Source organism: Rhinoderma darwinii, chromosome 1 (genome assembly GCF_050947455.1).
Source record: "Rhinoderma darwinii isolate aRhiDar2 chromosome 1, aRhiDar2.hap1, whole genome shotgun sequence".
NCBI lineage: Eukaryota > Metazoa > Chordata > Amphibia > Anura > Rhinodermatidae > Rhinoderma > Rhinoderma darwinii.
This window is the reverse complement of record NC_134687.1, coordinates 279,331,486-279,348,067: the sequence shown is the minus strand read 5'-3', so window position 1 is coordinate 279,348,067 and position 16,582 is coordinate 279,331,486. Positions and strand designations below refer to the sequence as shown.

Here is a 16,582-nt window from a genome sequence, read left to right as displayed (position 1 = left end):
TGGCACATACAACCCCATAGAGAATGCAAACGGGAGCCGTTCCATTCTCAGAAGCGTACGCTGCCTGTGTGGGAATGGCGCATGCACCGCTCCCACACAGACCAAAACGAATCTCATTCGCAGAGCGAAATCCGGCGACATTTTCATGTGGACCGGAAGCCGCTGCCGGACAGTCAGATGACTACTTCCGGCCGCGGCTTCTGGCCATATGTTCAGGCGCAAGGAATAGGAGCGTAGACCAGCGGAGGCGGCAGGTAATTTATGTTCGTCTATGTGATGTGTGTATTATGTTCATGTGTTACTGTCTGCTGAGCCCTGTATCTAATCCTACACTGTGCAGTCGCTCAGAAAATGGCGGCACACAGTGTAGGAGGTATGAAGATTCAAATCCTTCCTTCTCCTGCCACTAGCCAGAATAAGGCCTCATTTACACGAGCGTAATATACACGCGTGCGACGCGAGTGCTTTTCACGCGTGTCGTACGCACCTATATTACTCTATGGGGCAGTGCAGACGATGCGTGAATTTTGCGCAGCGCGAGTGCGTTGCGTAAAACTCACGACATGTTCTATAATCGTGCGTTTTTCGCGCATCACGCACCCATTGAAGTCAATGGGTGCGTGAAAACCACGAAGGTCGCACGGAAGCACTTTCGCGCAAGAGCTGTCAAACTCTGAATGTAAACAGAAAAGCACCACGTGCTTTTCTGTTTACAAACATCCAAAAGGAGTGTCTTAGAGATGAGCGAACCGAACTTCACCGGGTTCGGCCAAACTCGGCAAAAAATGTTGCGGGACGCGACGTCAGGAGACATTCACTGTCCAGGGTGCTGAAATAGTTAAACTGGTTCAGCACCCTGCACAGTGACTTCCGAACCCAATATACGTGAACGTGTAAAAAAAAAAAAAAAAAAAGTTCTGACTTACCGATAAAACTCCCGGCTTCTTCCTCCAGTCTGACCTCCCGGGATGACAATTCAGTCCAAGTGACAGCTGCAGCCAATCACAAGTCAAGCACAGGCTGCAGCGGTCACATGGACTGCTGCGTCATCCAGGGAGGTGGGGCCAGATGTCGAGAGGCGCGTCACCAAGGACCCGTCACCAAGGACGCGTCACCAAGGCAACGGCCGGGAAGTTCTCGGTAAGTACGAACCTCTTTTTTTTTTAAACAGGTTACTCGATATGGTGATCGGAATTCACTGTCGAGGGTGCTGAAAGAGTTACTGCCGATCAGTTAACTCTTTCAGCACCATGGACAGTGACTGACGTCGGCTAACCTCATCTCTATGATGGCGGCTGCGCGAAAACCACGCAGCCGCGCATCATACACGGATGACACACGGAGCTGTCAAGTGCCTTTTGCGCACGCAAAACGCGTTTTTTACGCTCGCAAAACGCATACGCTCGTGTAAATGAGGCCTAAGGGAGAGGGGATTGTGTGAGGACACTAGATGAGAATGTGTCCACCCCAAATTTGCAGCATAAATCAATGAGGTTGCTTTACCACAGTGACCATGCTGCAATTTTGGGAACTGCTCCCTCTAGTGCCCAGCACATGGAAATGTTATAAATTAGAATCTAATTTATAATATTTCCTGACTTGTGAAAAAATTAAAACTGTGTAATCACTCAAATACTAATTGTTTAACTGAGAAAAAAACAAAAACTTCTAGCGACACATTCCCTTTAAAGGGGTTGTCCGGGAATAAATTTTATTTAAATTTTAACTTAATTAGTCCTATTTAATAACATTTCTAATATAGTGTGTACGTACCTGTGCCAGCGTTCTCCTGTTCTGATCTGCCGTCACGTGACCGCACCCAGGGTACATTTTTTATTTCTTGTGAGGTACCGTGTCTTTGCTCAGCCAGCACTTCCGGCTGAGAAAGGCAAGGCACGTCAACTACATTTCCAGGCAGTGGGCCGGGCGGATGTTTCATGAGCTCTGCAGAGCTCCGCCTCCTCTGGTCCCGCCGCCTGTAGATGTAGTTGATGACGCGCCGTGTCTTTACACAGCAGGAAGTGCTGGCTGAGCAAAGGCACAGAGCGTCATCAATCATAGTACACGCCCCCTCCTCCTGTCTCGTCGTCCACGCCTCCTTCTTCACTCTTGGAGCTCCCGGACTGAAGTGCATGTGAGGAGGAGGAGCGGAATCCCTAATCCGTGGCCAGGGGTTCCGCTCCAAGAGAAGTCCCTACCTTCACTGTCCATATATGGACACAGTGACGTCAGGGACTTCTGAAGCGCAATCCCCACCGCTGTGGCCGGGGATTCCGATCCAGGAGAATTCCCTCACTTCACTGTCCATATATACAGGAAGGGGGGTGACTATGTACAAGGGGCCCGTGTGGCATTACCTACAGGGGGGGGGGGCAGCGCCGTGTGGCATTACCTACAGGGGGGAGCGGCGCCGTGTGGCATTACCTACAGGGGGGAAATCACTGACAGTCTGAACGGCCCCATTCACTTACATAGGTTCGTGCGACGCGCGTGAAAATCACGGACGTATAACACGTTCGTGTGAATATGCCCTTAGTCACATTTAGGACAGCTACGCAGATAGAGAGATGCCTCAGCACACTAAGATAAATTAAAAGCATATGTTGCTCTATGCATAAGTGTAAAGTGCATCTCACGCCACTGCTCATTCACCATGGCCCTCCTCACTTTCTCCCACCCCTCCAGAATCTTACTTGAAAGTTCAGGGTCATCGAGCTCCACAATATTTTAACCTCTTAACACCGAAGGATGGATATATCCGCATCCTCAGCAGCTGCTAGTTCGCACAGGAGGATGGATATATCCGTCCTGTGATGGCGCGGTTACTGCCACTGTACCCACGCGATCAACGGCAGGAGCACGGCAGTTATACACAGCCTGGCTCCTGCTGCAACTGCCGGAATCGAAGCGCGCTCCGATTCCGGCAGTTTAACCCATTAAATGCCGCTGTCAATGGTGGCAGCGACATCTAAATTGCGGGGCGCCGTCTGGTTTCCATGGCAGCCGGGGGCCTAACAAAGACCCCCAGGTCTGTCTTCAGCAAATGCCTGTTAGGCCATGCCGGAGGCAATAATGCTTTGATATACTAAGTATACCAAAGCATTATATATGCGATCAGCAGATCGCATAGTGAAGTCCCCTGGTGGGACAAAAAAAAAAAAATGTAAAACAGTTAAAGTTTGTGAAAAATTATTTTTTTTTACAGTCAAAATCAAATAAAACGACTTCCCTTTCTCTCTACCCCCTCTTAAATCACTGCACAGAGTCCATCACCACTGCTCCTGCTCCACAACTTGGAGCCCATTCTACTGCTGCAAGTATCTGAATCAATACAAATCTGAAAGTTATGCTGGAAGTCGTTGTTTCATGTTTTCATGCTTCAGACCATTAGGGTACGTGCACACTACAACGCCAAATACGTCTGAAATTACGGAGCTGTTTTCAGGAGAAAACAGCTCCTCAATTTCAGACGTTTTTACAAGTGCACACGTTTTTCGCTGCGTCTTTTACGGATGTAATTGGAGCTGGCTTTCATTGGAGTCAATGAAAACCAGCTCCAATTACATCCCATGAAGTGTCCTGCACTTCTTTGACGCGGCCGTAATTTTACGCGCCGTGTTTTGACAGCGAAGTGTAAAATGAGAGCTCGTCTTCACAGCTCGTCTTCACATTGTAAGACCCATTGCAAGCAATGGGCAGATGTTTGCCAACGTATTGCAACCGTCTTTTCAGGCGTAATTCAAGGCGTAAAACGCCTCCATTACGTCTGAAAAGAGGTCGTGTGCACATACCCTTATAGTGACTGATGCACTGATCAGACACAGACCAAGGCAGAATAAGCAATGACATTGAGTGACCCAGGTAATGTCTACTCTGATTGTTCTTCATTTCTTCTCCATCCGGTCCAGACTACTTCCGGTCCCAACTCGTCTTTGCAGAGTTTTCTGTCCATATTGTTTGGCTCTTTGCTTTTGCAGCTCATCCCCACTCTGTGGTTCCTGAATGTAACCCCCAGAATAGAATAGCGTGCCCCTGCGGAATCACGCAGGTGGTGTGGTGACATCGACTGGGCATGAAGTCTTACAGGGCTCCCTGCAGTGCTGCTGCCATATTTAATCGTATTCGCGGTTTAAGGACGTGGATGAATTTTAATCTAGGGAGAGGGTATTGTGGCCGCAGCCTGCCTCTCCCCGGTGCTGTGAATCGGCTGTTCTTTTAACAGCTGGTTGACCCCTGCATAGCTAGTTTATATGCCAGAAGAGGCTTTGGTGAGAAAACGCCTTTAACTCCTGACGAAACCCTTTGAAGAATAGCATTATAAATGTTCTATAGTTGTATACAATTGTATGAACTAGAAAACGGTACAATAGAAAGAATCTTGTGTATAAAAAGTGACTTCTGTTTATTTTAGAATGTAACAGGATTATTTAAATTAAAAAAAACGGATTTATTCAATATTTAGAAGTGATGAATCAAAACAATTTTGTTGTCTTTTGTAGGTTTCTTTCTTAGTGTCTCCCCCAAGAACCGCCAACCATGGATTTCCAACACAGAGCTGGTGGGAAGACCGGCAGCGGAGGAGTTGCTTCTACATCCGAGAGCAACCGGGATAGAAGAGAGCGTCTCAGACAGCTGGCATTGGAAACAATTGATATCAACAAGGTGCGGACATGAAATGTATACAGTATGGGAGGCAGCAGTCCAGGTGGCCTATTATGTTCGCATATGTAACATAAAGCTGTGAGCTATCTTTGAACAAAGGCATACATTGTTTTGTTAAGTGAAAAGCAGATAGAGCATTGTGGTGTTTTTATACTCGGTTTTGACTTTTATATTCGCATATAATATTAGATTTGATCAATCCTGCACATTTTATGGTTCTGACTGAAGGTAATGAAGCAGTTAATGTAATAATCAGAATAAGCATTGATTAAAAAATGTATTTTATAATTCAATACTTAGGGTTGATTCTTCTATACCGGGCAGACTATTTTCAATAAACCTTTTTAGCTTTGATAAATTTTTCATTAAAGTAAACTTTTTCTAAATAGGCCCAAAATTCTCAACTGACGACTAATTTCTGAATATCTCTTCAGTAACCTCCCCTGAATATTCAGTCCGTGCCTCCATTTTGAATACATTAACACTGATCAGACTCTGTAGGAAAAGAACATGACCTTTCTAGCTTCTTCTCTAGTACACTCCCAGCCGATACAGACAGGGAAATGACACAAGTTGGAGTAAGATAAAATAATGTAAGTGGAATCTGATATAAAAAAAGTGTCTCATAATGCAGACTGTTTTCCTGACCAGAGTACTCGCCATAAAGTCAGACCACACCACGGCCCGTGGTGAACGTAGGGTCCAGAACTAAACTCCTGCTTCTCTACATAGAGACATAGCATTTTCCTGCAGCCACCCCTAGGGGTAGCTCAGAGCATAGAGAATTTTACTGTCTGCCCTGGCGATTTTAGCCTAAACTAGATTCTTCAATAGGGCTATTTCCCTTTTGATCAATCTGTTACAAGCTACAGAGGAGAGATACTGTTCTCATAATGCATCTGTGGTAACGGAGCCACCCCTATGTCTGAAAACTAGAGCTTCAACCCCTAGAAAGATCTGTTCTACAATTATGGTGAACTTTTAACTTTAATGTAATGTACAACTAAAAATTGCAAATTTGTCGGTGATCTCAGCGGAGTCCATACTAAGTTTTGCTATGGGACCCTATGATTTTTGTATATACTTCTGTTCCTGAAGCTTACATTATCTGTTATGTCGTCTTATACTTTTTTCCTTTGTCTTGTAGGACCCCTATTTTATGAAAAATCACTTGGGTTCATATGAATGCAAGCTGTGTCTTACTCTGCACAATAATGAGGTAAGTTAGTCTAAACCGTACAGAGGTCTCCCTTAAGTTATTAATGTATTCAGATCCATTATTGCTTTAAGCCAAATGCACACAATCCTTATTACCGGCAAATCCGCAGCGTTCTACATTACTAACAAAATAAGGTTTCTAGTAATCTCATCTACACGTTGCAGATTTTTCTGCACGTAAATTGACCTGCGCCGCAACATGTCAATTTCTTGCGTTTCCGCCTCAGATTTGTATCTGACTAAAAGAACTCGCCAAAATCCACCGCATAAACTGCACCTATTTCCACATCAAAATGTAAATAATTCAAATAAAGCACCGTTAAGTGGATTTTGTTTTTAAGGTGTCATCGCTACAAAATGTTTTGAATAAATCGTTCTGTTTTCATTTATTTAGTTATGCATTTCTCTCCTTAGGGAAGTTATCTGGCGCATACACAAGGAAAAAAGCATCAGACCAATTTGTAAGTTGCTCTGGTTTAGAGTGTGATGTGGGGAATCTGGGTATTTATTTCTTTATTTTCGAATTTATTCTATATACATTCACTACATTAATAATGATCAAATAACCATATATACCGTGTTTCCCCGAAAGTAAGACAGTGTCTTACTTTCTTTTTATCCCCAAAAGCCCCACTATGTCTTACTTTCGGGGTATGTCTTATATTGGAAAAAAATTGTCGAATTATTATTTTTTTTTCACAAACTTTATTTAACTGTTTTACATTTTTTTTTTTTAGTCCCACCAGGGGACTTCACTATGCGATGTGCCGATCGCATATATAATGCTTTGGTATACTTAGCATACCGAAGCATTATTGCCTGTCAGTGTAAAACTGACAGGCAACTTATTAGGTCATGCCTCTGGCATTGCCTAACAGGCAGATGCTGAAGGCAGACCTGGGGGTCTTTGTTAGACCCCCGGCTGTCATGGAAACCCGACGGCGACCCGCGATTTGTTTGCGGGGGCGGCGATCGGGTGACAGAGGGAGCTCCCCCCTCTGTCAAACACATTAAATGCCGCTGTCACTATTGACAGCGGCATTTAATGGGTTAAACTGCTGGAATCGGCGCGCGCTTCGATTCCGGCAGTTGCAGCAGGAGCCAGGCTGTGTATAACAGCCGTGCTCCTGCCGCTGATCGCGTGGGTACAGTCTCAGTACCCGCGCCATCACAGGACGGCGCGGTGACGTATGGAGAGGGGGGCGGCACGGAAGTGGGCAGGAGGCGGCAATACCCCCGTGTTTCCCCGAAAGTAAGACATATGTCTTACTTTCGGGGTACGGCTTATATTAGCCGACCCCCCCCTGAAACCCCCGATACGTCTTACAATCGGGGGTGTCTTACTATCGGGGAAACACGGTATATAATATATATATATTTTTTAACTTCTCTCCTCGATTTACAAAACGAATTCCATCAATCCTATCCAAGGATTGTGTTTTTTTGTTTTGGTTCTTTTTAAATCGGTATTGTGATTCTATTTATTGGAAATTTTGTTCACTTTCCTTGTATTATTTAGGGCTCGGCGTGCGGCAAAAGAAGCTAAAGAAGCCCCTGCGCAACCAGCTCCTGAAAAGGTTAAGGTTGAAGTGAAAAAGTTTGTGAAGATTGGACGCCCTGGTTATAAAGGTCGGAAAAGGCTTTTGATATTGTTGTTCGCTGTTTGACCATCTGCGTTCATTATGTGTTCCGCTTCCTAACGGCTAACATTTTCACCTACAGTGACAAAGCAAAGGGACCAAGAAAGTTCCCAACAGTCTCTGCTTTTCCAGGTAATGATTCTTACGTTGTGTAAAGTTCAGGTTTTGTGCTTGCCAATCCTAGCCCTAATGGTTTTAGTTGTTTTTTTTGCAGATTGACTATCCAGAAATAGCCGACAGTATCATGCCTAGACACCGATTTATGTCTGCCTATGAGCAGAGAATTGAACCCCCAGACAGACGTTGGCAATACCTTTTAATGGCAGCAGAACCCTATGAAACTATTGCATTTAAGGTTTGTACTTTCCTGCCCATAACTGTATTTACATTTAGATTATACAAAGATTGCCTCTTTTTAGAATAATGAAAACATGCAGTCCTAGCACATTATGGTGACCGGTCCAATAAAATATTATGTATAATATCCCAGAAAGAATACAGTGAACTATTCGAACTGTATTCTTCCTTCTAAAGCATGATTCAAAAAAAAAAAAGTATACTAGCTCATCAGACCTGTCATTATATTTTAACAATAGATCTGCTATAATGTGTATGTCTTCAATTCTACAAATGCCTTCGAACTACTTAAAGAGGCTCTGTCACCACATTATAAGTGCAGTAGGGATGTCACGATACCAGAATTTGGACTTCGATACCGATACTTCGTTTAGTATTGCGATTTCGATACTTTGGCAACAGTAATAAATTAAAATAAAAATTCTTCAGTTTTCTGATGTGAGGCGCGAGGTGTGATGAATTTTGAATGCGCCTCACATTAATAGTAATTAACCCAATCCTGTTTCTCAGTCCTAATGGGTTAATGTGTGAGGTACGTGATGGGGTTAATTACTATTAATGTGAGGCACATGGAGGTTAAATTCATCGCACCTCACATTAATAAGTGATAGAAAGCAGTGATTATTTTATTTTGTTACAGCGCACACATCATAAATGATGCAAAAAAATTGTTGTGCGTTGCATTACTGAATGTGTGTATTTTATGTATTGAGACTTATTTTAATGTTTATTGTAAAAAAGGTGAAGGTGTATTTTTTTTTTAATTTAACAATACTTTGTTTTTATTTTATTTTTAAACTTTAATGTACTGACATATATCAGATATGTGCCAGTACATTAGCCTGTGGACGGATAGCACACAGGCAGTTGTTAGGACATACTTGGGTATGTCCTAACAACATGAAATATGGTAAGACAGCCCTGGGGTCTGTCAATAGACCCTGGGCTGTCTGCCCATATATGGTATGGCCCTCGATTGTGTCACAGGAATTCCCTGTGACGCAATCCAGGGGCATCCCCCCCCCTTCTCATTTTCTCCTGAATGCTGCAGTCAGCTATGATCGCAGCATTCAGGGGAATAACGGCGGAGATGAGAGGTTTCTCTGATCTCCGCCGTTATAGAGTGGGGCTGCGGCTGTGTAATACAGCCAATGCCCCGCTCCTGACAGTAAGTGCGTGCGCTGTCAGCATGAGGAGATGTGGCCAGCGCTGCACTGATGAGTGGCGGTTCAGGCACTGAAGATAGAACATGGGGGTGTTTTGCAGTGCGCCCGCCAGGTTCTGTCTTCAGTGCCACCGCTCATTAGTGCAGTGACTGCCGCACCAACTCATGCTGATCGCGCGCGCACTTATCATGACTCAGGAGCGGGGCTGTGGCTGGATCACACAGCTGCAGCCCCGCTCTCGTACATTCATGTATTACTATACTGAGCTGTGCGGCTGCGCAGCTAAGTAGCGAAATACAGGAAATAGCGGTATCGAACCGTTTAGGGATGCAGAGTATCGAGGTTTCGATGCATCTTGCATCCCTAAAGTGCAGTATCTCCTACATAAGGAGATCGGCGCTATAATGTAGGTGGCAGCAGTGCTTTTTATTTAGAAAAATTATCTATTTTAAACCACTTTATTAGTGATTTTGGTTTATGCTAATGAGTTTCTTAATGCCCAAGTGGGCGTGTTTTGACTTTCAACCAAGTGGGCGTTGTACAGAGTGTATGACGCTGACCAATCAGTGACCAGTCAGCGTCATACACTCCTCTCCATTCATTTACACAGAAGCATCGCGTTCTTACAAGAACACGATGTGCAGCCACATACACAGACATTAACGTTAATCAAGTGTCCTGATAATGAATATACATGACCTCCAGCCTGGATGTCATGTGTATTCAGAATCCTGACACTTCTGAATCTTTTCTGTGAGATTCCAGCAAGCCACGTGTAATCTCTCGAGATTACGATGTAAACGAGTTTCGTTTCCCTTGCTGGAAATCTCACAGAAAAGATTCAGAAGTGTCAGGATTCTGAATACACATGACGTCCAGGCTGGAGGTCATGTATATTAATTATCAGGACCCTTGATTAACGTTGATGTCTGTGTATGTGGCTGCACATCGCGTTCTAGAAAGAACGCGATGCTGCTGTATAAATGAATGGAGAGGAGTGCATGACGCTGATTGGTCAGCGTCATACACTCCTCTGTACAACGCCCACTTGGTCGAAAGTAAAAACACGCCCACTTGGGTATTAAGAAACTCATTAGCATAAACCAAAATCTCTAATAAAGTGGTAAAAATAGATCGTTTTTTAAATAAAAAGCATTACTGTCACCTACATTACAGCGATGATCTCCTTATGTAGGAGATAGTGCACTTATGTGGTGACAGAGTCTCTTTAAGGTGCACCTCCAGCTTCCAGATAGGTAGTAATGTGTAAAAATAACATGATGCACTTTTGCAGTTTTTGTAATCATATACTTGATTTTATTGCCCTATCACATACATATCAAAGGACCGACTGCCCATTGACTGTTCTGCAAACTGTTTATATATTTTAACCCCTTCCCGATATTTGATATATCCATATGCCAAATTCGGGTAGGGGAAGTATGGAACGGGCTCACGGAGTGAACCCGCTCCATACGATGCGGGTGTCGGCTGTATGTTACAGCCGACACTTCAGAGTAACGAGCGGGATCGCGCTCGTCTAACTCGATAAATCCCGCGGTCAATGGCGACCGCAGCGTTTAAATAGTTAGAAAGTGGGGGGCGACCCCCTCTAACAGCTCATCGCGCCCCCCGTAATGCAATTGCGGGGTGTCGATGGTTGCTATGGCTGCCTGGGGGCCTAATGAAGGCCCCCAGGTCCACCATCTTCGTGCTCCTGTTAAGCGCTGCCTCTGGCAGGGCTTAATAGTTGCCTGTCAGAATCACGATATACTGCAATACATTAGTATTGCAGTATATAGTGCAAGCGATCTAACGATCGCTGGTTGAAGTCCCCTAGGTGGAACTAATAAAAAAAAAAGGAAAAATTAGTAAAATAAAGTTTTTTTTTTATGTAAAAAAAAAAAAATCTATATATTAAAAGTTCAAAAAAAAAACATTTCCCCCCCTAGAGCATAGTAAATAAACATAATTGGTATCGCCACGTCCGTAAAAGTCTGAACTATTACAATATATAATTATTTAACCCGCACTGTGAACACCGTGAAAAAAAAAAATATGTAAACGCCAGAATCTCTTTTTTTTTTTTTGGTCACCTCATCTCCCACAAAAAATGAAATAAAATGTGATCAAAGCGTCCCATGTACCCCAAAAGGGTATTACTAAAAAGTTAAGCTTCATACTTAATCGACGGAAAAATAAAAAAAGTTATGGTTCTCAGAATTTGGCAAGACAAAATAAATTTTATTTTTTACACATAGGTTTTTACTTGTAAAATATAGAAAAAACTATATATTTGGTATCGCCGTAATCGTATTGACCCACAGAATAAAGTTAAGATGTTGTTTTTATTGCACGGTGAATTCCGTAAAAACGAAGCGCAAAAAGCAATGGAGGAATCGCAGTTTTTTTTTTTTTTTTTCTACCCCACAATTTTTTCCCCCGTTTCCTAGTACATTAAATGGCGCTACGAAAACCAACTCTTCGACCAAAAATCAAGCCCTCATAGGACTATATCAACAGAAAAATAAAAAAAGTAATGGCGTTTGGAAGGTGGGGAGGAAAAAACAAAAACAAAAATCTGAATAGCTGCAGCGGGAAGGGTTTAAAAATGGAGTGTGCGCCTCTCCTGAGCAATAAAGTATTCACTGGGGGACACCGTACCATGGATTCCCACTGTTTGAGTGTATGCCCTAGGTCGATGTTACCCGCCTTGGTCACCCAGTCCCCTATTATTACCGCGGTTGAGGATGCTGAACCGCTATACCACGTGTTTGTTTTCAGAGTGGGTGACTGGCTGCTCCCACGCCACCTTCAGGTAACGTCAGCGGGTGCCTTTTAGGGCAAAGGAGGGGGGGGGGTCTGCTAATGACTTTTTTTTTTTTTTCTTTTTTTTGAGGTGCTGTGTCATTGCGAACAGGTTTTTAACCCTTATGTTTCGGCAGTTGTAGGGGGACACAGTACCTGTGCGATCTTCCAGCATTTCCAGGTCACGTAGTGGGGTTCCGCCGGTGGTGCCCTTAATTTAGGCCCTTGCTTCGGTTCTCTGCTAGGCCGCAAGCCTACGCCCTGTCGTTCGCCCGCCCAGTCTCTTCTCCGGCTTCCCGCGCTGTATTCACACTCTTGATTGGACACGGGACGGGATCCGAGTCACATTCCCGTCCTGTCCAACCATCGCAATCTCACTGGTAGTGAACGCCACAGTACACGAAGCTGGTGTGCAGTATTCATACAGTGCTGGGAAAGTTTTCTGCTTCTCGGGGGACGCAGCACCTAAGGGCTCTGGTAGGATAGCCGCTAGCTATAGTTTTTTGTGGGTACTTTTTTTTTGTTAAGGTCTCTTAATATGTCTTCAAAGAGCAAAGTTTATAAGACCGACCAACGGTCGGTTAAGGCCACGGCTAATGCAGTGAGTGCCCGCAGAGCCGTTTGGACTAGGAACTGGGATACTGATCGTGCCTCCAGGAAGATGGTTTTCGCCCTTCTGTTTGCCCAGGATCTCCTTTTCAGACCTGACCTGGTCCAAATAGTTTCTGAGGCTACAGGAGAAAGGAGCACCTTATTGCCGAAAAGTCGTCAAAGGCAACACCCAGTTCCCTCAGCCAGAAAACAAAGGTGGTTTAGTTCATTTCAGAACTCGACTCCACTCCACGTCAGAGACAAAACTGTCTCCCGCTCCTTTCGGACGCAGAAGTACTCCTTTCTGGTCTAGAAACTCCCGGCAGCCCTGCAACAGACCCGCCAGACCTGCTCCAGCCCAGTGGGCTACTACAGCCTGAAGGCTGTAAGGTTTGCCCTCACCCGAGTTGCTCCCCCGGAAGGGGGGGGGGACAGCCGCTCTCCTTCCAGGAGACATGGCTCGAAAACTTTGAAGACGCCTGGGTGCGAGAGGGAGAGGCTGTCTCGACAGGCTATAAGATAGTGGTTTGTTTTGTTTTTTTACTCGCCCTCCCGGGCGGTTTTTCTTGTCGATACCCCTTAAGGGCCCAAGCTTTTTTTTTTTTTTGAGTCATTCAAAGCCTCCTCCGAGGAGTGATTGTTCCAGTGCCAACACCAGAACTGTTCAAAGGGTTTTATTCAAATCTCTTCAGCGTACTAATGAAGGTCGGATCCCTTCAACCCATTTTGGATCCGAAGGTTTCGCATGGAGTCCCTTTAATCTGTGGTGGCCTCGTTGGAGGTGGAAGAATTCCTGTCCTCAATAGACATCAAGAATGCCTATCTTCACGTTCTCATTGCTCAGTACATTCGTTTCCTGCGCTTCGTGGTGGGTTGCGAGCATTTCTAGTTTGTGGCTCCTCCGTTTTGGGCTGTCCAAGGGTCTTCACCAAGTTCATGGCGTCGCCAATCACTCATCAGATCCAGAGGCATAGTGGTTATCCCATACTCGGACAATATTCTGGCAACTTCCAAACAGGACAATTTGGACAGTCTCGAAGATTCAGATAGCTGATCAACAGCACCAAGTCCTCTCACTCCTTCTCGGAGAATGGAGTTTCTAGGGATGGTCCTGGATACACAAGTTAGCCAGGATATTCTTGCCCAAGGACGAGATCACCACTCTCCGACAAGGAATGAATACTCCTTGTTCCATCCGCTTCTGCATGAAAGTTCTGGGGATGATAGTCTCAACTTTCGAGGCAGTCCCATTTGCTTACTTTCGCTCCCGATCTCTACTACTGGCAATCTTATCACGTTGGGACAAGTCTCTGGACTCCTTGGATCTGATGATCTGTCTGCCCCCTTCAGTCAGGAAGGAACTGTTGTTGCATGTCCTTCCCCCAACATTTCTCAGGGAAAGCCCTTCAACTCTCCACTGGCAAGTCATCACAACGGACACCAGCTTGCTATGGGTAGGGAACTCCCTCCGGGTCACTGCTCACTCTAATAGGGCAGTTGGGGCTTCCTGAGCGGTGCGGCATCAGTCTGACTACTCTAGGATATCCCATAGTCCTGTGTTCCCCACGAGAAAATAGGGTTTTTGTACTTGCCAGCAAAATCCCTTTCTCGTTGAATTCACTACCCTATTTCTGTTTTGATTATGTTTTTGGGCTTCCTGATGTTGCTTTTCTCATTGGAAACATTGTGTTAAACCTTCTCTGCTCTCCTACTGCTCTTTGTACAAACTGAGGAGCGGAGCGGAGTGCAGAGCAGAAGGTATAGCCCACTGGGCGGAGCCACACTTTTATTTTTTTTATAATAACCTAGTCTCAGCGGCATATACCCATGGTTACTGTGTCTCCCAGTGACTTCAATGAGAGGGATTTTACTAGTAAGTACAAAAATCCTATTTCTATATAGCGTTCAGCTTGACGACATCTGAGAGGCTCTGACTGCAATATCTTTAACCCCTTCCCGCATTTTCACGTACGTGATGGGAGATGGCCTTTTCCCGCATCTCCACGTAACTGTACGTGATGGAGATGAAGCTGGCTCAGGAGCTGAGCCAGCGACCTCACCACCGGGTGACAGCTGTATGTTACAGCTGGCACCCTGAGGTATCGGCCAGGACCGGAGCTAGCCTCCGATCCGACCGATTAACCCCTCACATGCTGCGTTCAATAGAGATCGCAGCATGTGAGGAGTTTATAGCCACCGGCGACAAAGCAACGTGATCGCTGGGTTGCCGGTGGCTGCAAATGCGATCGGAGGGGTAATACTTACCTCCCGGTCCGCCAGTAACGGAATCCTCCTATGCCCCGTCGTCGGCGGGGCCCAGGAGGCTTCCGGTACCATCGGCAAGATGGCGCCGGCTCAGCTTCCGGTTCAGAAGCTGAGCCGGCGTCATCAGCAGTGGGTGTCCGCTGTATGTTACAGCGGACACCCCGATCTATCGCCAGGAACCGGCGCTAGCTCCGATTCCTGCCATTAACCCCTTCAATGCAGCGATTCAATGCAATCGCTGCATCAAAGTGGTTTGTATGCAATCGGCAGCCTTACCACGCGATGGCAAGGCTGGCGACTGCTACTATGGCAACAGGATGCCTAACAATGGCTTCCTATCTGCCATTACGTTAGCCGATTAGGCCCCGCCCGGAGGCGGAGCCTGATCGGCTTGCTGTCAGTGAACAACTGACAGTTCTAATACATTGCACTACATAGGTAGTGCAATGTATTAGAACATCAATAAAACAGTTGGACCTTCAAGTCCCCTAGTCGGACTAAAGAAAAGTGTAAAAAAAGTAAAAATAAAAGTTGTAAAAAATACAATAAAAGTTTTAAATAATAAAATAAAACACAATCGCCCTTTTACCCTTATCAAGTCATTTATTATTGAAAAAAATAATAAAGCCATACATGTTTGGTATCGCTGCGACCGTAACGACCTGAACTATAAAAATATTATGTTATTTATCCAGCGCAGTGAATGCCGTAAAAAAAAAAACTAAAAAATACTGACATAATTGCTATTTTTTGGTCACTTTGTCTTCCAAAAATTGAAATAAAAAGTGATCAAAAAGTCGCATGTACCTAAAAATGGTACCAATAAAAACTATAACTCGTCTCGCTAAAAACAAGCCCTCATACAGCTCGGTCGACGAAAAATGTAAAACCGTTATGGCTCTCACAACTTGGCGACAGAAAAAATCCATTCTCTTTACAAAAGTAATTTTATTGTGCAAAAAGTTGTAAAACATAAAAAGTGCTATAAATTTGGTATCGCCGGAATCGGACTGACACGCAGAATAACGTGAACATGTAATTTATAACGCATGGTGAACGCTGTATAAAAAGAACTAAAAAAATATGCCAGAATTGCTGTTTTTTGGTCACCTTGCCTCCCAAAAAGAAAGGATAACAAGTGATCAAAAAGTCGCATGTGCCCCAAAATAGTACAAATAAAAACTACAGCTCGTCACACAAAAAAAAAAAACAGCCCTCATACCACTACGTCTATGAAAAAATAAAATTAGTCAAGGCACCAATAAGCCAGGAAATAAAAATATGCAGTTGTGCCAGCCCGAGGGGAACATTTCTTCTGTTTCAAGTGGCGAATTATCAAGGCCCCTAAAATTAGGGAACCAGGAAGGGGAGGGCCCAAACATATCCGCTGGAAGTGAGGGCGCCCGTATTATACCAGGACAACACTTTCCTGCAAAATCCCCCAAACTGCAAAGGACCAGAGTGTGGTCCAAAAGGGGACTAAGTAAAGACCATTTATTAGTGCGACACCGGCCTGTGCAGAAAGTCACAGCATAACACACATCTATGGATTATTTTATTGTTTTTTTTTTACCCCACTATACCACCTGACTATGCCCCTTATATACTCCGCCCGTCTTGCATGTACCCCCACATTATAAACGGAAACACCAGTAAGACTCAAAACAAAACTACTACAAGCAAAATCCACGCTCCAAAAGCCAAATGGCGCTACCCCCCTTCTGAACGATACAGTGTGCCCAAACAGCAGTTTACTTCCACATATATGGCATCGCCATACCCGGGAGAACCCTTTTAACAATTTTTGGGGTGTGTGTCTCCAGTGGCACAAGCTGGGCGCCACATATTGGCATATCTATTGAAAAACCCTTTTCA

The 16,582-nt window shown here is 44.7% G+C and overlaps 1 protein-coding gene across 1 annotated transcript in view; it reads left to right on the top strand.

Annotated features, from left to right (window-relative positions):
* Nucleotides 1-16,582, top strand: part of SF3A2 (splicing factor 3a subunit 2) — a 30,662-nt gene that overhangs the window by 2,135 nt on the left and 11,945 nt on the right. Inside the window, exons 2-7 of the mRNA XM_075864411.1 lie at nucleotides 4,500-4,662; nucleotides 5,810-5,881; nucleotides 6,295-6,341; nucleotides 7,400-7,509; nucleotides 7,603-7,652; nucleotides 7,735-7,875. Of these exons, the coding sequence (XP_075720526.1) occupies nucleotides 4,537-4,662; nucleotides 5,810-5,881; nucleotides 6,295-6,341; nucleotides 7,400-7,509; nucleotides 7,603-7,652; nucleotides 7,735-7,875 (546 nt within the window). The 5' untranslated portion in view covers nucleotides 4,500-4,536. The remainder of the gene's footprint in view (nucleotides 1-4,499; nucleotides 4,663-5,809; nucleotides 5,882-6,294; nucleotides 6,342-7,399; nucleotides 7,510-7,602; nucleotides 7,653-7,734; nucleotides 7,876-16,582) is intronic.